Here is a 26,913-nt window from a genome sequence, read left to right as displayed (position 1 = left end):
ATTCACCCATCCTGGAATGTGACGCGCCCTGACGGAACATCTTATGGCATCCGCAGCCTGAAAAAAACAACCTGTGTGATGCTCAGTAGCTGACGTGACTTGGTACCGCCCTGCTTGTTGACGTAAGCAGCCACCATGGAATTGTCCAATACCAACATGAGATTCTTCCTGTGCAAGTGACACGCCCAACAACTGAAGGCCTTCAGAAGAGCTAACACTTTAGGCAGTTGATATGTAGATTTTCCTCTTCTGGACTCGACAAACCTTGAGTCTGCCAATGATCCATGTGGACTCCCCAACCCGAGTTCGAGGCGTCCGGATACAACGTCAGGTCGGGTGATAGAGGGCATAACGAAACTCACGGTAACACATTCCCGTCTACAGTCCACCAAAGGGTCTCCCGACAAACCCGGTCTGGTGACACAATAGGAAAATCCAGATCCTGATTCCGAAACTGGCTGAGCCAGATTTGAGGGATTCTCAACCTTATTAGCCTTCCCCTAAAGTATAGTGCTGGATTGAAGTGAGAGATCCTAGCAGGGACATCCAAGCCCAAGTAGACACTGTTGGCTTTGCTAACGTCGAAGGTATCTTGGTATAAATGTGACATGTCCTCGAGTCCAATATAGCTCCCAGAAACTTGATTCGAGTGGAAGGTATCAACTCTGACTTTACGGGATGCACTATTAGTCCCAGATGAGTAAATTGAGAGATCCTAGCAGGGACATCCAAGCCCAAGTAGACACTGTTGGCTTTGCTAACGTCGAAGGTATCTTGGTATAAATGTGACATGTCCTCGAGTCCAATATAGCTCCCAGAAACTTGATTCGAGTGGAAGGTATCAACTCTGACTTTACGGGATGCACTATTAGTCCCAGATGAGTAAATTGAGAGATCCTAGCAGGGACATCCAAGCCCAAATAGACACTGTTGGCTTTGCTAACGTCGAAGGTATCTTGGTATAAATGCGACATGTCCTCGAGTCCAATATAGCTCCCAGAAACTTGATTCGAGTGGAACGTATCAACTCTGACTTTACGGGATGCACTATTAGTCCCAGATGAGTAAAAACATGTCTGATGAAGTTCGTCTGCCTTATCAGTACTACATGTCTCGCTAGGTAACCATGAATTGATATCCGCCGTTGATGAAAGAAGGCTTGTACTGGAGTGAAAAGCCATGGTGCTAGTGAAATTCCAAACAGTAGCACTTGGAATTGAAATCTGCGGCCATTCACGGCAAACCGGAGGTATTTCTGCAATCGCGGGTGAATAGGGACATGAAGATATGTGTCCTTGAGATCTATACTGATGAACTTTGAGTCCTGACGTAATAGAGAGCGTAGACTGGCTTGGGACTCCAACTTGAATTTTGGCTGCTTTCTTAAAAATTTCTTTAGATCTATAATCATGTGCATCTCGTCTGTGTCCCTCTTGGGGACGAGAAATACTGGAGAATAAAACCTGCATGTGAGGTCTGATGGAGGTACCGTATATAACTGTAGATAAGCCAAATTTTTAGGACAAAAAAAGCAGTCTGTAGAAGGGGGTCGGCTTATCAATGAGATATAATTTCACGAAAGTATTTTTCAGTTCGTCAGTGCCCTGTCAGGACGATCTTACATGTTAGCGGTACACCTGCCTGGAACAGCACTGGAAGTTTACGACGATTACAGCCACTTTGTTATAAATGATCAATAAAATACAGGTTAAAGTATTGAGATTCATTTTATATTAATTAAATATTAAATTTATTAAGTTTTGTACCTACCTATTTACACACAAAAAATCCACCAAAAAGAGAAGTTATAATCCTGTCCGGTCGCCATTTGACGATTTGTACATTAGCGGTACACAATCTTGTATATAGATGTGAATCTTCATGGAATGTTATTATCATCATCATTCTGTATTATTGTCTACACTGACAAAAATGTGTTGAATGAAATATAATTCACGACCACAATGTTCATGTACACGTTATTATTATCATTATTATTATTAAGATTTTCTCTCTGTATTGTCAACACAGAAACAATAATATAATGATTTGAATGAAAAATGACTTCATTTTTATTTACCGTGGGTCCGTTTTCTCATGGGTTCCTATTTCCATATACATCCTGACAAGCCTAACTCCACGGGTATGTCAATTTCCTGCTCCGGTGGAAGGGTATTAGGATATAGTCCGTGTAAATGTTCCATCTTTTCTTTAAACGACCAGCCTGGTGTGAAGTCTTCCCCGGAAACATCCATAGGTTGAACTGTCAGTAAACCCTCTCTAATAGCAAACTCCGGCTGAGAAAAGGGGTACACCGATGAAGCGTCTGGATCGGTTAAGTCAGGTACTAACAGGATTACGGGCGGATTGTCCATGTCTATGTACTCCTGTTGTTCCGTGGCCGTATCCTCTGAAGTGCTAGGTCCATGATTATCTGGTTGCTGGGCTGGAACACTGACGTATATAGCCGTTGACCCGGTGGCATGGCTCAAGCCGGGACGGGATTCCCGTGCCGCCTGCACAGAATCAAGCCCTTGGAAAACCTGCGGCTCAGTCCCCCCGTGGGAAGAGATAGCAGGCTGTGAGCGACAGGGAGCCGCCATGGATGGCTGACTGCCAGGGACAAAGGACGCCGAGTGTGTAGCCTGAGCCACGGTCAGCCCAGACCCGGTACCGGTTAAGCCGACACCATCCCCGTCGCATGAAGCCCTAGGCTTCTCCCCCTGTGGGAACCGGCCTCCTGCGTACGTCAGGGCATGATAACCGGCTCTCCCGGACATAGCGAAACTGATTTCTGCAGGAAACGACTTTGGCTCCCGGCTCTTGCCATCGACCACCAAGTCATTGCGGCTAATTTCTGCCATCTTGCAGGGGGAATATTAGACTCCTCCAATTGTTTTGATATCCTACGTAACTTGACCTCGTTCCTGATCTCCATGTCTCGAACGGACTTGTCCATGGCGTCCTGAATGTCGGACTTTAACTTGCCAGTAACTCCTAAATAGCTGACATATCTAAATGGCTAGATGATTTAGATTTTGTCCTAGATCTAGATTTTGGCTCAGATTTGATAGACAAGGTTGGGGATCCCAGATTAGGTTTCTTGGTTTTAGAGGATTCCGAGGATGAGGAGTTTTTTCGTTTTCTACGCATAGAACGGGATTTATCCATGATAAGCCAACTTTCTTCGGACATTTCCTGACATAATAAACATCTTTCTGAAATGGAGCAAGGCAATCCTTTGAAACAAGAAGCACAAAGGGAGTGGGGATCGATGTCCGCCATAAATCTCTGACATTGGAAGCATTTTGCTTTTGTGACATCATCTGACTTGAAAAAGGGCAGGAAAATTTGAAAGTCGAAGAAATCAGAAATTTTACAATAATAACAATTGAAAAGGAATGCTAATTGCACTTAATATGGAATGCGATGTGATGGACCTATTATGAGGAAGAATTGAAGACTTGAATAACGAAAACATTTCACTGACTTCTCTACACGTCTTGTGTGTTGACCATATAGAAAAATTATGAAGGGTGTTAGATCAACAATACAGTGACGTCGGGATCAAGGGAGGTAACTCGGGGGTTAGATAGGCATACCACTAGGAATAGCTATGACTTAGTGCTTTAAAATTTCATTGAATTTCTGTATGTGTCAGTGTAACCACAGGAATAAAGGCTCCCATAATCCAGAGGGAATGTTTACATTATAATTGTAAAACCTTCATTGAACTATATAGTTTACTTGTGCATTCTCAAGCCAGCACTACAAAATGGATATTCGGCAAGAGTTCCGCCCTAACCCCACGCATTACTGAGGGGTTAGGGTTAGGGTTAGGTTTAGCGTAGGGGTAGAGGTAGAAGCTTTTATAAAAACCATCTATTCTTAGGTATCTTAAGATTCTTAGTATTCTTAGAATGATAAAAACAACAACAACGGGGATTACAGGCGGAAATCTTTCCAGATATTCCAAGATGTAATCATTACATGAACTATATCAGACTGTGTGGCTTTTGGGTATCACAATCTGACACTTTCACTGTTTCCAGAACTGGACGTAAATGTGTATCATTACTACAACAAAAAGTACAGTTGTGTGAGTGAGGCAGTTGGGTTTTATGTCACTATTAGCACAGTTCCAGAGATATCCCAGAGGGACATCAGACACATTGTACCCATGTGAGGAATCGAACCTGGGCCTTCACTGTGACAAGTGAACACTTTAACCACAAGGCTACTCCAGCGCACCAGTATAGCTGTGATGTCATGGTGGAAAAGGAAATGGAAACGACACCAAATCATATTTCACAAATTTATTTCTTCAACAAAATAACATTATTGTGCATACCCAACAATCAACAAATCTGGCTATCATGTACAGTCGATCCACTGTAAAGGCCTGTCTATTTCACATTTTGGGGTCTGTCCCACAAAGCCATCTTTGCGCTAAGATGATCGTAACTGCCATACTTTGACATAGACTTATGGCTGTCGTTACACTGCAATTGCTTTGTGGAACTGGGCTCTGAATGATGCTTGGGATGGTATGTATCTTTCAATTAATCTTTCCCAAAAATAGAACTTGCTGGATGTTCTGGGGAAAACCCCTCAAATATGAAATGGTCTTGCCCTAAAGAACTGAGTGGAACAGGAAGGACAGAGGCAGGCAAGGATGAACAATACAAGTAAAATATATGACAATGGGATGACATCAGCACTGAATATTAACAGCGCAGCACATCCAAATACCGCAATCCATGACATGACACGTGATAAGTACAATACGTATCATTCTAAGCACTAAATCTCTTTTAATTGTATGTCCAACATAATCATTTATGGCAAATTCTAACAAAGAAACGACTGGATGCCTAAATCTAAAATAATTGTATTTCGAATATAATTGCACATTATGAATTCTAACAAAGGATTGGTTGGTTGTCTAAATCTCACTGTTTCCCCAAACTACAACAAAAATGATGTGGGTCGCCATCTCCCACACTGGTAGAACCGACTTAGTACACATCGAGGACAGTTCAACAGCACAATGTTACATAGATGAAATTCTTCAGCCACATGTAACAAGAAAAGGCATTTTTGAAATTGACCACGCCTGACCTCACACCGCAAAACGCACAACAGACTTTTTGAGGAACCACAATGTGCAAGTACTGCCCATTGGTCCTTGCGGTCTCTAGATCTAAATCCCATTGAACATTTATGGGATAATCTTGATCAACATCTTTGATCACATTAGCAACTGCCAAAGAACCACTACAGTTGGCACAAGCACTGTGGGAATTGTGGGTGAACACTCTCATGGGGGCTATACAAGATACTGAGGACAGATGACCTTCACCTTGACATTTGATTGTTTCATGTGTGCCATGATGAAACCAAGTGACAATGACAAAGACATTTGAACAATGTATAACAGTCTGTTGATTATCTATATGATACACAAAGTACGTCTGAAAACCACTTTTGCGTTACTATTTTTTTGGAGAGTATACTTGAGCACTTTCAATGACTTTCAAATTCAGCTTTGGGGTTCCAACAACAAAATTCATTGATAATTCTGAAAATCAGGGTACGAAACTCCCCAAAATTTCAGCGAGACCACAGGGCTGGTTAGATGTAAAACTTGCCAGCCCTGACCAAAACTTACCTGCGCACAAAAATTTGCAATATTGCATCATCTTAAATGGCACAAAATGTACATGGAGAAATATTTCCTCAATAACAACTTTGATGTGATTGGTTTGTTGTGGCCAGGAATATAGCATTAAATATGACCATAAACAGATCCTAAATAGCAGTCATACACAGAATGTTCAATGAGGACCTACCTGTGACAGATTTACATCTTTTTTGGCACATCATTCAGCCAATATAACACATAATCATAAATATATTTAAGTCTGGACTGACATGAAGACGGCTTACAGGAACCGCTGCCATTAACAAATGTTGTCATCTATCAATACCGATAAACACAACAAACAAATCTGACAACTACGAGTAATCACAAACTTTGGTGGAGAATGCTGCAACCACAACCTCAATGGACATGGCAAGAGTGTATGTACAAACAGTATCAGTTTACAAGTATTTACATATATATACAACATGCTCAACTGGACAACCCCATTCAGAGTTCATTCAATAAATGACAGCTTCAAATTGTGAAGTCATGAAAACTGCATCCACAGCACACCAAAAAGTAACAATTTGCAATCTTAAGTTGTCTAGTGTCGCCATTCCTCACACATACAACAGATCACAATCTCATTATTCCCGGTCTCGGTCTCAGCACGGAATTTCCGTTGGTCATGTGAGTAATTTGGTTGGATGTTATTCTCAACATCATGTCATTTATATTAGGTCAAAAACCAAACGTATGGTGGAGAATAGGTCCAGGTTATTCATGACAACAGAAGGAAGAAATTAAATTCTTGATTCCAGAGAATGTTTATTTCGATGTTCCACCACCTATTCTGATGTTCTTGGTATGCACCCATCTTGGAGCTTGAGTCTACCATATTTATGCTTTTTGCAAATGCTTTGTGATGAGATAATGTACAATTATTTACATAATTCTATAATTTATACGTTATTGACAATTCTCAGCTGTAAAGGTCCATGTCTTGTCTTGTGCTGATATTTGCATCTTTTGGGAATCTGATACATTGTGTATGAGTAGTTTAGGTAACTACCTATTTGACTGAATGGCTTGAATCAGTGGCTAGGACTGCCAAATGGCCCACTTATAATCCCTATTTAACTTTTCAACATGTTCAGAATACAATGCTGTTTGTAAACATGATGGCAGTTGATACCTACCACAACACACGCACCAAGTCATAAATAATTCACTCAACTCACACACTACACTATGTACACACAGTCCCCCTCACAGAAGCTAACATCTTCTGTCTACCCTGACTAGAAGTTACACTATTTTCAATGAGTTAAAATTGATTACATTGCTACAATAATCAATGTTACATTTCATTTCAATACAGTCCAAAGTTGGCAAGTAAACTTCCATATGAAGCTTATTGGCAATGATTGTGTCATGCACAATAGAACATTCTTGATGGAACACAAACACCATTGTCAAGAAATACAGACATTTTAACACAAACTGACTGACTGAGTTTGGTTTTACGCCGCTTTTAGCAATATTCCAGCAACATCACGGCGGGGGACACCAGAAATGGGCTTCACACATTGGACCCATGTGGGGATTCGAACCTGGGTCTTCGGCGTGACGAGCCGACGCTTTAACCATTAGGTTACCCCACCGCCCCTTTAACACAAACACCATTGTCAAGAAATACAGACGTTTTTGTTACATGACCTCACTATAGCAATGATGTTACAACAGATAAGAATGCTTGCCAATTTAAGACCTCTTGAGACATTAGTGTACACAGCTGGTACAAATATTACATGAAGTTGGGGGTCAGCAGAATGTTACCTCACACAGAATCACAACAATCTTAGAAATCAATTCATGGATACATATTGCCGATGGGTGGGAACTGTACAGTGATATCATGACATTTATAATAAAATATACAAAATCTCATGAAACCAGCACCATCTGTTATATGTACACTGAGGTAACTATCCCTCTTCCAAAGAAAAGGTACAAGTCGAAGGAATGGAAGAACAATGCATGCAATCGTCGCCCTCTGTAAGTGTTTTCCCACTTCCAAAACAAACACTGAAAAAAGGAAGTGAAGACGTGCCTCACTGTGTATAACTGTTGTAGACGGTGCAACAATATGAACAATATCAAACCCAAACTATACACATGGAATACCAACAAGCCCCTGTTTAGTACCAACTTAATGAAACAAGAGAATAAGTCCCGGTATCTGACAAATGTAAGCAGTTCAGATAACAGAACTATTCATGACTTCCTAAAATTGGTATTACATGGTAAATATATATTTATTAATTATTTACACTTATTGATTAATTATACCCGAGAAGATCTGCGTTAGAACTGATATTCAGTAACCCATGCTTGCAGTAAGAGGCGACTAACAGGATCGAGTCATCAGGCTCGCTGACTTGGTTGACACATGTCCCCGTGTCCCAATTGCGTAGATCAACGTTCATGTTGTTGATCACTGGATTGTCTGGTCCAGACTCAATTATTTACAGACAACTGCCATATAGGTGGAATATTGCTGAGTGCGGCGTTAAACTAAACTCACTCATTCACACAATTTATCAAATATTTATTCTTATTCATTAATTAGTAATAGTAATAGTCCACTCATATGGCGCTAACATCCAGGCACATTGCCTGCTCACGGCGCTTCGTACATTAGCATTTTATTTACTACTTGCTGAGTAAAATACTGTGTAATACCAACTTCTTGTTACTGAACAGTGGTATCTTCAACAGAACAGATGAGTAACATGAACATATTTCCCTGCCTAAATCTCATAACACGATTGCCAGAGTGAGTGAATTTTAGTTAAGTTTTTAGTTGTTATCACACCTTGTCATACTGATGTGAGTGTAAGGATAAAACTGATGAAGGGGTTAAAGGGTTAATACTTAGGTGAAAACCAGCTACAGTTTTGGTGCTAACGAACCTAGAAACATAAAACCTGGAAACACTGTCAGGAGTAATCTTGCGCTCATATTCTGTGATCTTGCTTGTATAAGAATCCATACCGAAACGTTGCATCATAAATAATAAAGAAGTTGTTATCCATAAAGAATCTTACTTTCTTATTGTCAGGAGTAACCAGAATTTGGTCACATGTTCCAATTACACCCAAGGGACACAACTCTGCTGCTGAACAAAGCAATGTACCTGTTAATGACAGGGGTTAATGTTTCAGGTAGAGCTGATTAATCTTCATATGCTGCTACTACATGTCACATCAGTAGGAGCTCTCAACATGCTGTACACACTTCACAATATGTACAGCTGACAAAAATTCCAAAATGAAATCATGTATATCTTCAAAAACCCACTACCATATCAATTTCATTATTTAAACAAAATTAATCACATGAAGAGTAAGTTTTTTAAGTGGTCAGGCATAGACAGGCAAGGCCCCTTTCATCTTTCCTTTAACCAGAGGTTGAAGTTCGATAGTAATAGGACAATGTTTATACCACCACTGTAATTAAACATGTGTCTAAAGTGACAGTTGTATCTGGCTGATGATGTCAGAGCCACACTGCACTGCCTTTTTCATCAACAGGTGTTAAATTTGTTGGACTCCTGCGTTTTCGCTGATGTCATTCAGTGTTTTTTAATGGCATCATGATTTGGTTCGTCTCCAGCTGTTCTTGGTCAGTCAGGAGTTGATGACCTAGATGTAGTTGTCTTGTTGTTGAAGTTGGCTTGTCGGTTCTGGCCTGTAGTGTTGTTGTTCACGACGACTGACTCAGAACTTGGCCTGATTGGGTCTCTGTTTACTGACAGACCACAAGGGAGCAGCAGCAGCCTGGGAGACTCGCTCCACGGTGATGTACTCATCCTGGTTCACCTTGTACTGCAGCAGCAGCTCCTGGATGGCCTGCTCCTCTATCTGCAACACAAGAGAAAGGCTGTGTCATACACGATCTGCAACATAACACAGGCTGTGTCATACACGATCTGCAACATAACACAGGCTGTCATACACAATCTGCAACATAACACAGGCTGTGTCATACACAATCTGTAACAAAACACACAGGCTGTCATACATGATCTGCAACATAACACAGGCTGTGTCATACACGATCTGCAACATAACACAGGCTGTGTCATACACGATCTGCAACATAACACAGACTGTGTCATACACGATCTGCAATACACAGTTTTTCCAGTTTAGACTCAAGGTAAGAGAGAGTATATTGACATGGACGATACATCGAACCTTATTCACCTCATGAGAAACCAATAACTTCCAGCATAGTAAAAGAGCTTGAAGTACACAGCTGATGAGAAAGATTATAACCGTAGCAACTCTACCTGGATCATATTAAGAGGCTTCTTGCTGGCATAGTCCAAGGTTTTCTTCCTTGCCTGCTCATCACGTAAGATGTCTGAGAACGAGACACCCGAGGCAGGGGGACTGCTGGCTTCAGTCATCAGCCAGGGATTGGTGGGCATGACTGGGATGGCCACTGGTTCAGATTGGCTTGAGGGGAGCGATCGAGAAGCCTTTCGGGATGGTAGTCCCCAGCTGCAATGTTTGTTTTAATAAAACAGTGAAAACACAACTTGCTATGTGAAAGAAAATAATTCTTCTCCTTTGAACAAATTGCAAAATCAATGAGAAGAGAACACAAACAAGAACAAGTGACTTATTAGTTTGAACTGTAAATCAGTGCTGTTAGAAGTAAACATAACAAAAGTAACCAGCTCACCTTAGGTGTTCTCCTGACGCGGCAGGTTTCCTTGGTGCAGATGTGGGTTTGGCAGTTGTCCTCATGGTGGCTGCGTTGTTACTGCTCCCCGGGGGTGTCTTGTCTTCCAGCAGCAGGTCTCTGAATGACTGCACCACTTTGCTCACCGATCCCCTACAGGACAACACAGACATTAGGAAACACATCATTAACCCCAAGACAACATTGTTATCGACTCTTACGTCAACAATGGATGCTTTTCTGATCTATATTCCTCACCTGGTTTATCAAGCTGTGTTAGTAAAGACACTTGGACAGTGTTACAGCTATAAAAATGTAATTTTCTGACTAAAATTGATATTTTATACTTATCCTGACTCATGATAAATGCTTGTCTCCTTCTTCTTGCGAATGATAGTGAAACACTTGAAATCCCTTGAAGTTCCCTTCTAAAAAGCGGACGTAAACTCACTACTACCCGTGAGACTTCGTGGGCGTCTCAGTAGATAAGGGGATGAATAGGCGCTTGAATGTTTTGTCTCCTTGTTTTTGTCCTTTGTAGGTAGACTTTTAGTGCTCTGACAGGGCATAAGGATAGATCCTGTGTATCCTGTGGCCCAAGGACTGTAGAGAGTGCTGGCATGTGGAACTGTCTGTCAGGCTGGCTGGGCAGTTGGTTCTTGGCAATACAGTCCTAGATCTACGATGTCACGATGTCTTGATTCAAATCGTGTTCGTTTTCGAAGTCCAGAGCATGTATTTCTGACATCCGTGCTGCTGTTGCTAGGGCGATCAGAAACAGCGTTTTCTGAGTCAGTAGTTCAAAGGATGTCCGTTCTAGAGGCTCGTAGGCATCACTGGTGAGATGTTGTAGAACTATGTTGAGATCCCAGGCAGGAGCCTTGAATTTCTTTTGTTGGTCTTCCAACTTGAACAAGCGTAGTAGTGCCAGTATCTCTGGTACTTTGGTCAGCTTGACACCCGTCTTCATGGTGATAACTGTGCTGAGAGCAGCCAGGTACGTTGAGAGTGTTGAACCTTTTAAGTGTCTAATCTGTCGCAGATGACACAGGTATTCCGCCACTTGAGGATGGGTTGCTTTTACCGCTGTAAAACCTTTCCTCTTTGCATACTGTTCAAATCTCTGCCACTTGTCGTCGTACAAGTTGTGAGTTGATCTGCGTAGAGCTAGTGTTACTGCTTTCACTGCTCTGGTGGAGTACCCTCTAGTCTTCAGGCAAGCTTTGATACGTTCCACGCGTGTAGCTGGAACGATGCCGGATTCCCGTGAGCTTGCTTGCTTGGTGTGTGGATGGACGAGCAGGTTTGACCACTCTGGTAGTTTCAGGGTTGGATTTCCCAGTTCTTGTATGAGGACGGGAAACCATACCCTTGCGATCAAAATCAGTTGCAGCGTTATCATCTGCTTGATTTTCTGTATTACTTGTGGTAGTAGTGCTGGAGGTGGAAACGCATAAGCGTTTAGTCCTTCCCATGAGATGCTTAAAGCATCTGTTGCCCATGCCTGAGGATCCGGAATCGGAGAGACGAATATTGGTAGTTGCTTGTTGAACTTTGTTGCAAACAGGTCTATCAATGGAGATCCTGTTGTCCGTATGACGAACCGGAACGCTTCTGGGTGTAACATCCACTCCGTCGGGGATGGTTGAAGTGGACGAGACAAGGCATCTGCTATGACATTCTTTGCTGCTGGAATGTGGCATGCCTTCATGTAGATGTTCAGGTCGTCGACGATGCTGAACAGGAGAAAGCTGAGTTGTAGCAGACTTGTTGATCTTGTTGATCCTTGTTTGTTGATGTAGAACGCTACTGTGGAGTTGTCCGTGTGGACCATGAGCCTTGCGTTCTTTAGTACGCTGGACCAGTGTTGTAAAGCGTTGATCACTGCTTTCATCTCCAACAGGTTGATGTGCAGACTCTGATCCTGACTCGACCACTTCCCTGCTGCCACTTCGTTGTCGAGGTGGGCACCCCATCCTTGTAGTGATGCATCTACGTAGAGATGAGTGTTGCAAACCGGCTCTGACAAAAAGGTTCCTCCGCAAACATTCGACTTCCGAGTCCACCATAAGAGGTATGGTTTCAGGCTGTCCGGTAGAATCAGCGGATCCAGACTGTCGAGATGGGCGTTCACAAATATTTGTAGTGGGTGCAGTTGTAATCTCCCTCTGCGAGTCATGTCTTGAGCTGAGGTGAGTAGACCGAGCATGCTTTGCCAAGCACGTAGTGTCAACGGAGAGAGCATTGCTTGAGATATCATATGTTGTATCTTGACCCAACGATCCTCTGGGACGACTATGCGATTCACCGGCGTGATGAGTCGTATTCCTAGAAATTGAAGATCCTGTTTCGGCTCCAGTTCCGACTTGAGGAGATTTACCAGCCATCCTAACTGAGTGAGAAGCCTGATGGTGAAGTCTAGTTGCAGTCTGAGTTGACTGGGATCTTGATGAACTTGAATTCCGTCGTCCAGGTAAAAGCACTGCGTAGACCTCGACGATGTAGATATGTGACGATGGGCTTGGTCACTCGAGTAAACAACCAGGGGGCCGACGATATTCCAAACGGTAGAACCTTCCACTGGAAGTGATGTCCGTTGAAAAGGAATCTTAGGTATTTCCTTGAGTCTGGATGTATCGGGATGTGTAGGTACGCATCTTGTAGATCTATGCTGGCGAGGTAGTCTGATGGACGAACGAGATGTCGGAGCTGAGGAAGATGTATCATCTTGAATTTTGCTGGTCTGCAAAGGTACTCCTGGTTGAACTTCCTCATGTTGTAGATGAGCCGAAACTTCTCCTTGGAATTCTTCTTCGGTACCAGGAAAATTGGGGAGTAAAACCGGCATGATGAGATCTTGATTTATCTCTTCTACTGCATCTTTGTCGAGTAGAGTCTTGATTGCATCGTCCAGTTTCTCTGTCTGGTCGGCTGCGTATCTGAAGGCCATCGGGTTGCTTGTAAGCGGCGGGGTGGCTTCCAACTGTATCTTGTACCCTCTGCGTAGTATCTGGGATACGTAGTCGTCCTGTAGTATTCCCCAATTCTCCCAGTACCGTTGAAGACGTCCACCCACTGTCGAAGGTTGTACAGGAACGGCTGGGGGTGGAAGACTCCAGTCGTTCCAAACCTGTCCTTCAGCGCTTGGTTCCCCTGGCACCCCTGGGTGCTCGGCCTCTTCCGGGGTTACTTCTGGGGACTCCGGTTGGGCGACGAAAAGAACCTCTTCCTCCTCTTGAGCTGGAATACTTCTTTTCTCTGGCTCTCTGGACTCCTGCAAACTTGGATTTGTTGGAGTAGCGCTGGGACGTCTGGCGAATCACATTTGCCAAGGTATCTATGGACTTTATCATCATGACCTCCCTTGATTCGTGTGTAACCTCTTTGGCGACTTCTTCAATCCTCCTCCGAAGATGGATGATGCTGACCATGGGGCTCTGTATAAGGACTTGGTGAACCGCTCACTCCAGGTGCACGATGACAATAATCCTTGTCTCCTCAGGAGAGTCAGGCCCGCTGATGTGGATGCTAGATGCTCCGACATAAATTGGTGGTCCTTTTTCTGAGTCAGTAGCGCAGAATATATCATCCGGTCATCTTCGTCGGTGGAGTTCTTGAACTTCGAGATGAGTGCTTCGTTGATAGCCCTAGATCTGGCTAGTCCGAAGAAGGTACGTCTAGTAGTCGTATCCAGTTGCGCTAGCTTCTTGTCCTCTATCTTGTAAGTTCTATAGCGGGAGTCGTTGATGATCTTGTAGTCCTCATCAATCTCTGGTGCCTTCAGGAAGGGTTCCATGTGATGTAAGGGGAATTTCCTGGCGTTGAACGTCGGGATATGCTGATTCTGGAACTTGGTAGCCTTATCAAAGGCTGAGCTGAGACTGTCCGGTACTTGGGAGATCGGGTCGATAGGCGGAAAGGTGAGTGTGTCGAAATCATCGTTGGACATCTTGTATGTAAACGCTTCGTCTGTGTCCTTGGAAGGTGATGCTAGGTCCAGGCCATTAGCAATCCATGAGGTTACTTCCGTATCGGAGAATATGACTTCACCTTCTTCCTCTGATTTAGACATCTCCCGCTCTGATGATCCACGACGACGTGAGTCTCTGTGTGAAGATCTGTATGACGAACTGCGCGCAGGTGAACGATCCCGATGTGATCGTGTATCCTTCCTGGAGTCTTGAGATGTTTCTCTAGGCCTTCGTGAAGGTTGATTCTTAGACGTAGTCTCCCCTCTGTAAGATGTGGAGTGCCCTGCGCAGGTTCCCGATGTGCGTCTGAGTCCGATGGTGATGACGACCCGTATCTATGACGTCTGTAGGGTTTGGGAGAACGCTTCGACCTGCTTCTGCATGGAGAATCCTTAGCGGTTCCTTCAGGGACGTCTAAGGCTGAGCTGGCGTTGGTAGTGTTGTCCAGGCTCCTAACTTCAGATGGGGAAGATCGTCGGGTGCGTGAGCCTTCACGCAGGCTTCCCTCTTCTTCCAAGTGCGTTGGAGAGACTGCTGAATCTTCACGCAGGCTAGTAGTCATCGTAGTGGTCTTCGTAGCAGCTTTCTCCTGCGCGAAGCGACGTTCCATCATCGACATCATCTGGTCTGTAAACTGTTGCATGAACAGTCCGGGTTGAAGTTCTGCGATGTCTGAAGAGACTGCTGCAGGGATGATGATGCTTCTGACAACGATGAGGCGTCTTCTAAGGCACGCTGCACTTGTGAAGAGTTGACGCTGCTGCTGTCTCTGGTACCTGATGTCTGCGTTGATAGAAGGTCTTCTGTCAATGTCTGCGCTGATAAAGTTGCCGATGTAGATGTAGAAGCAGGCTCTGTCTTCTTGCTGACGACTGTGACTTCAGGTATGAGGATGGGGGGATCATCATACACGTCTGCTTCTTCTGGAGGTACAATCTCGGCAGAGAAGGATCTCGTCTTCTGCGTAGAGCTGTGTAGAGACTTCCATGAAGTCTTAGGGGTAGTAGCCTTCTTCTTCTGCGTTGAAGATCTAGTCTTCTTCAGTCTGCGAAGAGGTCAGCTCCGTTGATGATGATCTCTTATTAGCTCCAGGGTTCATCACTGGCACAGCGACCTGCCCCCGTAAAACGCTCGGCAATTCACTGGAATTATGAACATCGGCAGCAGTAGTTAACACACGGTTATCAGCGCAATCACTCGATTTAGACATGACTTGTGAATACCTTCTTACCCAGTCCTTTGCACGTCTATGAATGGAAAAAAGGTAGTTATTAAATTCAAAAGTGGTTAAATCCAGACAATGTTTACAGCGAGAGCTGAAAGAACATGAAGTAGTGCAATCAGGACATAATAAATGTGGGTCAGCCGCAGACAGTCGGTACCTACAACGAACACAAGTTTTCATCAAATGTAAACACGATAAAAAAACATGTCAAACAATGTATAATTTAGATCAAATTTCAAACCATTAGTAGAATACAATCCTAAAAGCCGTATACAGCAATAATTTTGATGTAAGGTCCAAAATAGAAAAGGATATGTGCCGTATAGGGACCCAGGTGAGCTCGCAACCGTCCTCAAGGGCGAAGAAGGAGAGAGTGACAAGGCATGGTCGGTCAGGTGACCAAAAGGGCGCCAAAGGGGCAAGGGAGGCAACTCCTGGGTGAGTAGTGATTTTACGTCCGCTTTTTAGAAGGGAACTTCAAGGGATTTCAAGTGTTCCGCTATCATTCGCAAGGAGAAGGAGACAAGCATTTAGCATGAGTCAGGATAAGGAAATATTAATATTCCAGCAATATCATGGCTGGGGACACCAGGAATGGGCTTCACACAATAACCAATCAAAACTACAAGAACCATGTGCCTCATATATTTCTTTAACTATATATATACTTCCCCTTCTGAAAAGCAATCTGGCATCTTACCATGGACATGCATTTTGTTTGGCTGACGCTGGTGATGTTGGTGATGTTGGTGATGCTGCCTCTTTCTGAGCCGCAATGTTCTGTGCAGCCTTGTTCTGCTGCTTCTTGACCTCCTTCCATGACACCTTCCCTCCAGGGGCCCTAATGCAGAAAAACATCACGTTTCATCACTGGTGCTGAAGTAATATTTAATGATGTCTGTCACAGCTCGTCAATGCTGTCAGCCTCTTGACATCGACGATACGGCAATCATTACCTCTTAGTTCCTTCAACTCACAATACAGTGTCAACAGATTAACATGCAAGTATACTCCTGACGTGAAATGGGATTTAACATTGTTTTCATAGTATTTATATAACAATGTTTGCATGAGGACGAGTGTTTCTGTGTGTGAGCGCATACTTGCGTATTTCTCCCACATGTACTAGTCTGGATTTATGAAAAGATTACTTATAGTGCCATTGAGATATCATGTCATAGTTCAACATGGACACAGTACTCAGACACAGTATACTGAATGCAAGCCAACCAGTCCTTTTTCTATCCCCTAAATGACAAGCATCTGACAGGTTGACAAGTAGGGGGGTTGGGGGTGAATGAGTTGTGTTTTATGCCGCTTTTAGCAATATTCCAGCCATAACAAGGTGGGGACACCAGAAATGGGTTTCACACATTGTACCCATATTGGGAATTGACCTCAGCGAATGCTTCACTCACAAGGCTACCCTACCACCCTGACTCAATGCTGAGGACAGAAGCATGGACAGGACACTCACCTCTTCTCTGTGCTGTGTCTCAACTGGACCTTCTGTTGACTCATGATGTCCCGGAGGCTGACCCCACCGGTGGGGCTCTGGGGTGAGGGCTCCAGGGGTGGGGGAGAGCTTGCTCCCCAAATTCCCCTGGGGGAAGAGGGACTGCTGCACCCCCAGGGATTATCTTTCCCTCTCACAGGTACAGGGATATTGGTACTAGGGGTGGGATGATCTACTGGTTTCATCTGAAAAATATATGAACACTTTAGTCAGATACACAAGATACAGGCAATGAATAAAATAGAATTGACCACTCTGGAGAATAACATAAGGATGAGCAGCTGCCTTCAAATCAATAACCCTACACAGGAGAATGACTGGGTTCTAACCTCACTTCTCTTTTGGCAGGTATGTTTTATGACATACAACTAAATACCCTTCACAACTCAACTATGCTTTACTTACAGGTGTAGCTTCTGGTGTTTTCTCCTCAGGATGGTCCTGTTCTTCTTCATCTCGTTCTTCCTCCACACTTATATCTGAGCTGATTGAGAAATGTCGGTCTCCGCGAGAGTGGAAATCACCAGATCTGCCCTTGTCTGTGTCATCACTTGTGCTTTTAGTCCGGCTGCGTCTTTTTTTATTTTTGTGTTTCTTTGATGAAAGGTCCAGGCTGGGCTTGTCATCCTCATCCTGGTACTTGGCTGCCAGAGTTTCTAGGTAGTCCCTCTCTGGAGCACCACTGTACGGGGTGATCAGTCTCCTACACATGCAAGACAGCTGTGGAGATGAAGGTTTGAAAATATACCTTACAATGGTATTTCACTGATCTCACAGCAGGTAATGGTAGAAGAAGGCCCGAGGGACTACATGGGTGAATCTGACTACTGTATGGGGGTTCTGAGCAATAGTTCCTGGGGGTCAATAGCCTCTTTGGCCTATGTGGCTACTATTAGCAGTTTCAGGACCACAGGGGCTAGCCTGACGGTGAAAGCATTTGCTCTTCAGGCCGAAGACCCGGGTTCGATTTCCCACATGAGTACAATGTGTGAAGCCCATTTCTGGTGTCCCCCGCCATGAAATGGCTGGAATATTGCTAAATGCGGCGTAAAACTAAACTCACTCACTCATTCAGGACCATGGCATGTAGAAGACTTGACATCAGAGAAGTTTCATGATGGCACATGTTTACACAAGGCCTGAAACTCTATATATGGTGATTTCAGAGTTTGAAATAGAATTTAGAAACAGACAAAGTGAACTTGAATTGCATTTTGCCTCAGTCTGCAATATTCCAGCTATATATGGCTGCGAGTAAATAATCAAGTCTGGACTGGACAAACCAGTGAGTGACATTACGATCAACTGTTTTGGTACAAGAACATGGCACCCAGCCTGATTGCCTGATCCATTTTGTCATGTCGTACAACAAACACAGCTTGTTATTAGATACATGCATGGCAAGAGACCACAGTGAGATGATCCCAGTCTCACCTTGTCTCGGTAGTACGCCTTTAGCTCCCCCATAGTGTCTTCACTCAGCACATCCAGATACCTAAATAGCAGCAACAATATAGCACAAGATAGATAACATGGTCTTGACGGTCTTGAGTCAATTTTACCAAACACATTGTTGAGTAAAGTGAAACAGAACTTTATGCTTTTACTTCTCATTATGTAAAAGATGCACAGAATAACAATAACAGAATAACTGATGTAAAATTTCTATTCTATTCCGATTCATGATCAACTGCTACTGGTAGATAACCTATTGTTTTGTCAAAACAATTATAAACGGTTCAATTTTATCAGTTTCCTGGCAGTATATGGTGTAATTATGTGGGGCAATGCATTCTAGGTTAATAGTCCAAACATGACACAGAGAGAGAGAAATTGTGAACAACGAACCTTCCTTCCAGGAGAGCTGCCAAGTTAAGGGAGATAAACTGCTGACATGTTGCCCTCAGCTGAGTGGCGTTGTACATGGATGCAAACTCCAGGATGTCCCCAACATTGCGGAATGTTACTACAACAACATACAGACAAATGGTAGACACAGAGTCACGTGTGGGGGACACATGTTGTTTACATTTTTGTTGTCACTCAATAATGTTCCAGTTACACGACAGCAGTCTGTCAATCTTTCAGTCTGGTCGAGGAAACCCAGTGACTGATATCATGAGCAACAATCGATGTGCTGGAGGTATGAAAACACAATAACCGAATGTCGTAAGTATGAGTCACGGTCATCTTAGTACACCAAATGTCGTAAGTATGAGGGTTACGGACATCTTAGTGCACCGAATGTCGTAAGTATGAGTCACGGTCATCTTAGTGCACCAAATGCCGTAAGTATGAGGGTTACGGTTATCTTAGTGCACCAAATGTCGTAAGTATGAGGGTAACGGTCATCTTAGTGCACCGAATGTCGTAAGTATTAGAGTCACGGTCATCTTAGTGCACTGACTGTTAAAATACGCGAGTTACAAGCATTTCATCACTAAGATTGAGGAAAAGGACCTTGGTAAAGAACAAGCAAACATTATAGCAACAGTGAACTCACTGAGATTGGCCAGGGACACTTCACACATTTCCTTGAGTCTCGTAACAAGGAGCTGATCAGCTACCACCAGCACATTGCACAACAGCTCCACCTTTTGGCAGTCTGCAACACATGAGATCAGTTACAGGACTTCAAGATGACTACATGAGTTGTCGTAGGAAAATATCTCACACTTGCTACTCAAAAACTGAATGAAGTGCACAAACATTATAATTTGGTGGTTAGCTACATCAAATAATGGGTCTATGATGTCAGCAATTTTATATATCTTTATGCTTCCTTTAACACTTGTGGAACGCTGTGGAGACTGAACACACCTGTAACGACCTGAGACTCATCACTGTACAGGTAGTCCAGCAGTATGGACAGCACCTCTCCTGGCACAGGCAGTGTCAGGGACGTCGTGTCCGATGTCTGAAATATACACAGGCCAGAAATACGCTACTGTTTTCAAGTTGAAACAGAATTAAGTAAGTAAAAGGTTTCTTTCAAATCTTCTGAAAGATCAAACCTAAAGTTAAAGCAATTCATGATCCATATCATCAACACTTCTTCTTCTCTGTATTCCCTCCCTTCATCTCTGTATTCCCTCCCTTCATCCCTGTACTCCCTCCCTTCATCCCTGTACTCCCTCCCTTCATCTGTGTATTCCCTCCCTTCATCTGTGTATTCCCTCTTCATCTCTGTATCCCTCCTTCATCTATGTATTCCCTCCCTTCATCTGTGTATTCCCTCCCTTCATCTGTGTATTCCTTTTCTTCATCTCTGTATCCCCTCCCTTCATCACTGTAACCCTCCCTTCATCTCTGTATTCCCTACCTTCATCTCTGTATCTCCTCCCTTCATCTCTGTATCCTTCTCTGTATCCCCTCCCTTCATCTCTGTATTCCCTCCCTTCATCTCTGTATCCCTCCCTCTCTTCATCTCTGTATATTCCTCCCTTCATCTGTGTATTCCCTCCCTTCATCTTCCTCCCTTCATCTGTGTATTCCCTCTCCCTTCATCTCTGTATCTTCTCCTCCCTTCATCTCTGTATCCTTCATCTCTGTATCCCTCTCTTCATCTCTCCCTTCATCTATGTATTCCCTCCTTCATTTGTGTATTCCCTCCCTTCATCTGTGTATTCCCTTTCTTCATCTCTGTATCCCCTCCCTTCATCGCTGTAACCCTCCCTTCATCCCTGTATTCCCTCCCTTCATCTCCTTCATCTCCTCCCTTCATCTCTGTATCCTTCTCTGTATCCCCTCCCTTCATCTATGTATTCCCTCCCTTCATCGCTGTATCCCCTCCCTTCATATCTGTATTCCCTCTCTTCATCTCCATATCCCATCCCTTCATCCATGTATCCCACAGTGTCTCCCCTCTGTTCATCTCCATAACCCATCCCTCATCCTCACCTCCATCCAGCCACATCCCAGCATACTGTGGAAGTACTCTAGTCTAGCCACCAGCACACACTTGTGACACTTTATTGTTGTGCCATCCTCAGCCTCGATACTCACATCACACAGCTCAGAGCTGAAACATCACACAATGCAACATAGAGCATACTGGCGAATATATTGAAGCATTATGCAAACAATGTGTCACTCCTTATGACCAAGCTCCCAAGTCCTGTCACCTAGATGTACGACAGAATCAACAAACCTGTACATCCCATGACCTGGAGTCATGTGGTCAAGGAAAACTAGTTCTTTGTACTTTATTCCTTTACACCGCACTCAGCAATAGTCAACCTATATCATAGTGGTCTGAACCAGACAATCCAGTGATCAACAGCATGAGCATAAATCTATGCAATTGATATACAATGACATGTGTCAACCAAGTCAGCGAGAAGGACCATCCAACCCATGCGTTGCTGAAGACCAATTCACAGTCACTTCTTTGTACTCTTACATCAAGAATTATCAATACTGATCTCCTAACTTACAGTTTCATGCGGTCAAACTTGACCTTTGGTGGAGACAGGAATTTCCCAGCAGACAGTACACAGCCATTGAGATACTTGACTGCATCCAGTCTGCAAAAATATGTTGCCATTACGACAGTTTATTGTTATGTTTATTAGTAATATCTTACTAGCTTCCAGGAACACATTTGTAAATAAGAATTTCATAAAGATTCAAAGAAATTATAACTCATTATTGTACATTTAACCCACCTTTTTGAAAGCCCTTTGACACCCAGTTCTTTGGCAACCTCTTGTAAATATCGGACTGGGTTTTTAGCAGTGTTGTGTGGGTCGGTATTCTCCTTTTGTACAGATTTCTTCTTCTTTTGATGAACTTCATATGCAGACATTTTTGACAGATTTTTAGAAATAAGTAGATCTGAGTTATCTTTCTTCAGGTCAGCATCACCTTGACCTATTTCCTGACCTTCACCTTTGACAATAACTGGGTTGAACTTAGTTCCAACTTTAAGTAGATCACAAGTGTCGTTGTAGATGTACTGAAGGACTTGTTCCATGATCTCCGGGGGAACAGATGGAACAAAAATCACAGGTGCCTCATCAGAAAATTCCTCTTCCGTGTTTGTCAAACTAAGTACTTTGTTTCGAAGAAAGTCACATTTTGAGACTAGGATGTACTTGTGACATGGCCATCTCTGATTCCCTGCCTGCAAATAGTGAGTGAGCAACATCATGTCTTGGATCATACTTGTCACAATACCAGTATAACGTCATCGTATATAGCATCATACTTGTCACAATACCTGCTCAATGATGTCATAGTCACACTTGTCACAATACCAGTATAACATCATCGTATATAGCATCATACTGGTTACAATACCTGCTCAATGATGTCATAAATAGTCACACTTGTCACAATACCAGTATAACGTCATTGTATATAGCATCATACTGGTCAAAATATAACATCATCAATAGCATCATATGTCATCAATGAATAGTCACACTTGTCACAATACCAGTATAACATCATCGTATATAGCATCATACTGGTTACAATACCTGCTCAATGATGTCATAAATAGTCACACTTGTCACAATACCAGTATAACATCATCGTATATAGCATCATACTGGTCACAATACCTACTCAATGATGTCATAGTCACACTTGTCACAATACCAGTATAACATCATCGTATATAGCATCATACTGGTTACAATACCTACTCAATGATGTCATAAATAGTCACACTTGTCACAATACCAGTATAACATCATCGTATATAGCATCATACTGGTTACAATACCTGCTCAATGATGTCATAAATAGTCACACTTGTCACAATACCAGTACAACATCATCATATATAGCATCATATTGGTTACAATACCTGCTCAATGACGTCATAAACAGTCACACTTGTCACAATACCAGTACAACATCATCGTATATAGCGTCATACTTGTGATAATACCTGCACAATGGCATCATGTATAGCATCATACTTGTCTTATTAGTTACACAATGATGTAATATATAGCATCATACTAGTCACAGTACCTGCACAATGACGTCATGAATGGCTGACAGACGGAATGTTCGACAAGCTGCAAAAGAATACATCATGGACATCTGATCATCAATGCTTCACAGGTTTATGTAAAGGACTACCCTCATCACTCATGAATATAGACAGATGCTATGCACATATCTCATACACCAGCATATATTTACATGTAAACCCTCCATGTTGACCTACAAGCCATGCCCTATTCTCCCTGTTGACATATAAGCCATGTCCTACCCTCCCTGTTGACCTACAAGCCATGTCCTACCCTCCCTGTTGACCTACAAGCCATGTCCTACCCTCTCTGTTGACCTATAAGCCATGTCTTACCCCCCTGTTGACCTACAAGCCATGTCCTACCCTATGTTGACCTACAAACCATGTCCTACCCTCCCTGTTGACCTACAAGCCTTGTCCTACCCTCCCTGTTGACCTAAAAGCCATGTCCTACCCCCTTGTTGACCTACAAGTCATGTCCTACCCTTCCTGTTGACCTATAAGCCATGTCCTACCCTCTCTGTTGACCTACAAGCCATGTCCTATTCTCCTTGTTGACCTACAAACCATGTCCTACCCTCCCTGTTGACCTACAAGCTATGTCCTACCCTCCCTGTTGACCTATAAGCCATGTCCTATTCTCCTTGTTGACATACCAGCCATGTCCTACTCTCTATTGACCTACACTCCATGTCCTACCCTCCCTGTTGACCTACAAACCATGTCCTACCCTCCCTGTTGACCTACAAACCATGTCCTACCCTCCCTGTTGATCTACAAACCACGTCCTACCGTCCCTGTTGACCTACAAGCCATGTCCTACAATCTCTGTTGACCTACAAACCATGTCCTACCCTCCCTGTTGACATACAAGCCATGTCCAACCCTCTCTGTTGACCTACAAACCATGTCCTACCCTCTCTGTTGACCTACAAACCACGTCCTACCCTCCCTGTTGACCTACAAGCCATGTCCTACCCTCTCTGTTGACCTACAAACCATGTCTTACCCTCCCTATTGACCTACACTCCATGTCCTACCCTCTCTGTTGACCTACAAACCATGTCCTACCCTCCCTGTTGACCTACACTCCATGTCCTACCCTCTCTGTTGACCTACAAACCATGTCCTATTCTCCCTGTTGACTTACAAGCCATGTCCTACCCCCTGTTGACCTACAAGCCATGTCCTATTCTCCCTGTTGACTTACAAGCCATGTCCTACCCTCCCTGTTGACCTACAAGCCATGTCCTATTCTCTCTGTTGACCTACAAGCCATGTCCTACCCTCCCTGTTGACCTACAAGCCATGTCCTACCCTCCCTGTTGACCTACAAGCCATGTCCTATTCTCCTTGTTGACATACAAGGCATGTCCTACCCTCTGTTGACCTACAAGCCATGTCCTATTCTCCTTGTTGACATACAAGGCATGTCCTACCCCCCTGTTGACCTACTAGCCATGTCCTATTCTCCCTGTTGACATACAAGCCATGTCCTATTCTCCCTGTTGACCTACAAGCCATGTCCTATTCTCCCTGTTGACATACAAGCCATGTCCTACCCTCCCTGTTGACCTACAAGCCATGTCCTACCCTCCCCGTTGACCTACAAGCCACGTCCTACCTACAAACCCCTTCCCTGTTGACCTATAAGCCACATCCTACCCTTTCTGTTGACCTACAAACCATGACCTACCCTCCCTGTTGACCTTCAAGCCATGTACTACCTTAACTGTTGACCTACCAGCCATGAGGCAGAGCTTGCAGAACCATCAAGTTGTTGTTGCGGCGGTCGGCAGAGATTTTGGTGGCTCGATGCATATTGGGGATCCTCTTGACAGGCACCATCTCCACCTCATCTTTCAGCATCAGGTCAATCAGAGTCGGCTTCTCAAAGTCATCAGTCACTTCTGAAAATATATCGTTTATGCCACATTTAGTAATACTCCAGTATTCACATACAGTATTTATGATGGTATTATGATGTCCCTTCCATAAGCATACTAGCCAAGGCTATTCCATCACACTTTAACAGCTAGAAATGAATACAGAGCCAAAGACTTCGAAATTCACTTAAGTCAAGACTACTAAATTAAGATGTGGACAAATAAATATCAAATGATCGTAGTCCTCATCGACATAGTGTGGCAAGTACCTTATTACCAGAGTTAAGCTATGACACACACAACAATATCTTACTCTTATGAGGGATAACTTCCTTCTGTGGCAGGTATTTTGTGTCCGGCCAGTAGCCCATGAACCCCTCCCCAGCCTCTGTGATGAAGGCTACGGTCTTATCACTGAACACAACATCAACAACAAAAAGCTGTCGCTTGATGGTCCACTGACAGCGACGAAGTATAGGGCTGGACTCTCTCCAAATAAACACCTGTCAAAAGAGGACTGAGTCATTAGAGCGAGTATGGTTTTACGCTGCTGTTAGCAATATTCCAGCAATATCACGGTAGGGGAAACCAGAAATGGGCTTCACACATTGTACCCATGTCAAAAGAGGATCATGTCTACACAGCATATAATAAAAATACAGATACAGTGTGTATAGGTGAGTTGACTTTTTGTCAGTGGGATATTTGTTAGATTTATCATGTTGTAACAAGCATTTCAGGATAACTACCATGAGTAAGCACATTTTCCATACATTAATCACTGATATCACAGAGATCTGCAAGAAAGAACATATTGTTGCATGATGAACAAAGCAGAATCTTCAAACCTACAACCCTACGGTTCCTGCATGCCCAATGAACCCAACTCAGCAAACTGCGGGACCTGAGATGACAACAGCCACCCATGCCGCAATTGATAACCGTTCAATCAATTGTTCAAAAACTGACAATGACAAGCAATATTGTCTCCTTCATACTACAGAGACATGTCACATCATGTTCACAATGTACTACTATGTACCTGGTTGGACGCAGAGAGCAGTGCAATGCTGAGATCCGATCCCCCCTTCTCCCGCAGCCTTGCTTCCTCAGCATTGTAGTCCAGTTTCCCTCCATGCATCAGGACCTTGCCCACCTCCAGCCATCTGTACACAGTGAGTCAGTTTAGTTTTACGCCGCCTTTAACAATATTCAAGCAATATCACGATTTAACCACTAGGCTACCCATTGCCCATCTGTACACAGTGAGTGAGTTTAGTTTTACGCCGCCTTTAACAATATTCCAGCAATATCACGATTTAACAATGAAGCTACCCATTGCCCATCTGTACACAGTGAGTGAGTTTAGTTTTACGCCGCCTTTAGCAATATTCCAGCAATATCACGATTTAACCACTAGTCTACCCACTGCCCATCTGTACACAGTGAGTTTAGTTTTACACCGCCTTTGGCAATATTCCAGCAATATCACGATTTAACCATGAGGCTACCCACTTCCCATCTGTACACAGTGAGTGAGTTTAGTTTTACGCGGCCTTTAGCAATATTCCAGCAATATCACGATTTAACCATGAGGCTACCCACTTCCCATCTGTACACAGTGAGTTTAGTTTTACGCCGCCTTTAGCAATATTCCAGCAATATCACGATTTAACCATGAGGCTACCCACTGCCCATCTGTACACAGTGAGTGAGTTTAGTTTTACGCCGCCTTTAGCAATATTCCAGCAATATCACGATTTAACCATGAGGCTACCCATTGCCCATCTGTACACAGTGAGTTTAGTTTTACGCCGCCTTTAGCAATATTCCAGCAATATCACGATTTAACCATGAGGCTACCCACTGCCCATCTGTACACAGTGAGTGAATTCAGTTTTACGCCGCCTTTAGCAATATTCCA

General features: G+C 43.5%; 1 protein-coding gene across 1 annotated transcript in view; it reads right to left on the bottom strand.

Annotated features, from left to right (window-relative positions):
- Positions 1-8,399: 8,399 nt before the first annotated feature.
- LOC124267265 (inhibitor of Bruton tyrosine kinase-like) overlaps positions 8,400-26,913 on the bottom strand; it is a 36,903-nt gene continuing 18,389 nt past the window's right edge. The window contains 17 exon segments of the mRNA XM_046702175.1: positions 8,400-9,573; positions 10,005-10,218; positions 10,403-10,555; positions 16,299-16,439; positions 17,076-17,299; positions 17,520-17,834; positions 18,549-18,609; positions 18,963-19,080; positions 19,618-19,719; positions 19,935-20,031; positions 21,015-21,135; positions 21,551-21,640; positions 21,782-22,239; positions 23,014-23,146; positions 24,848-25,013; positions 25,303-25,492; positions 26,032-26,155. Coding sequence (XP_046558131.1) covers positions 9,430-9,573; positions 10,005-10,218; positions 10,403-10,555; positions 16,299-16,439; positions 17,076-17,299; positions 17,520-17,834; positions 18,549-18,609; positions 18,963-19,080; positions 19,618-19,719; positions 19,935-20,031; positions 21,015-21,135; positions 21,551-21,640; positions 21,782-22,239; positions 23,014-23,146; positions 24,848-25,013; positions 25,303-25,492; positions 26,032-26,155 — 2,851 coding nt within the window. The 3' untranslated portion in view covers positions 8,400-9,429.

Source organism: Haliotis rubra, unplaced genomic scaffold (genome assembly GCF_003918875.1).
Source record: "Haliotis rubra isolate DU_JTF1 unplaced genomic scaffold, ASM391887v1 Scf130, whole genome shotgun sequence".
Classification (NCBI taxonomy): Eukaryota; Metazoa; Mollusca; class Gastropoda; order Lepetellida; family Haliotidae; genus Haliotis; species Haliotis rubra.
The sequence above is the reverse complement of the archived record's forward strand: the minus strand, read 5'-3'. Positions and strand labels throughout refer to the sequence as shown.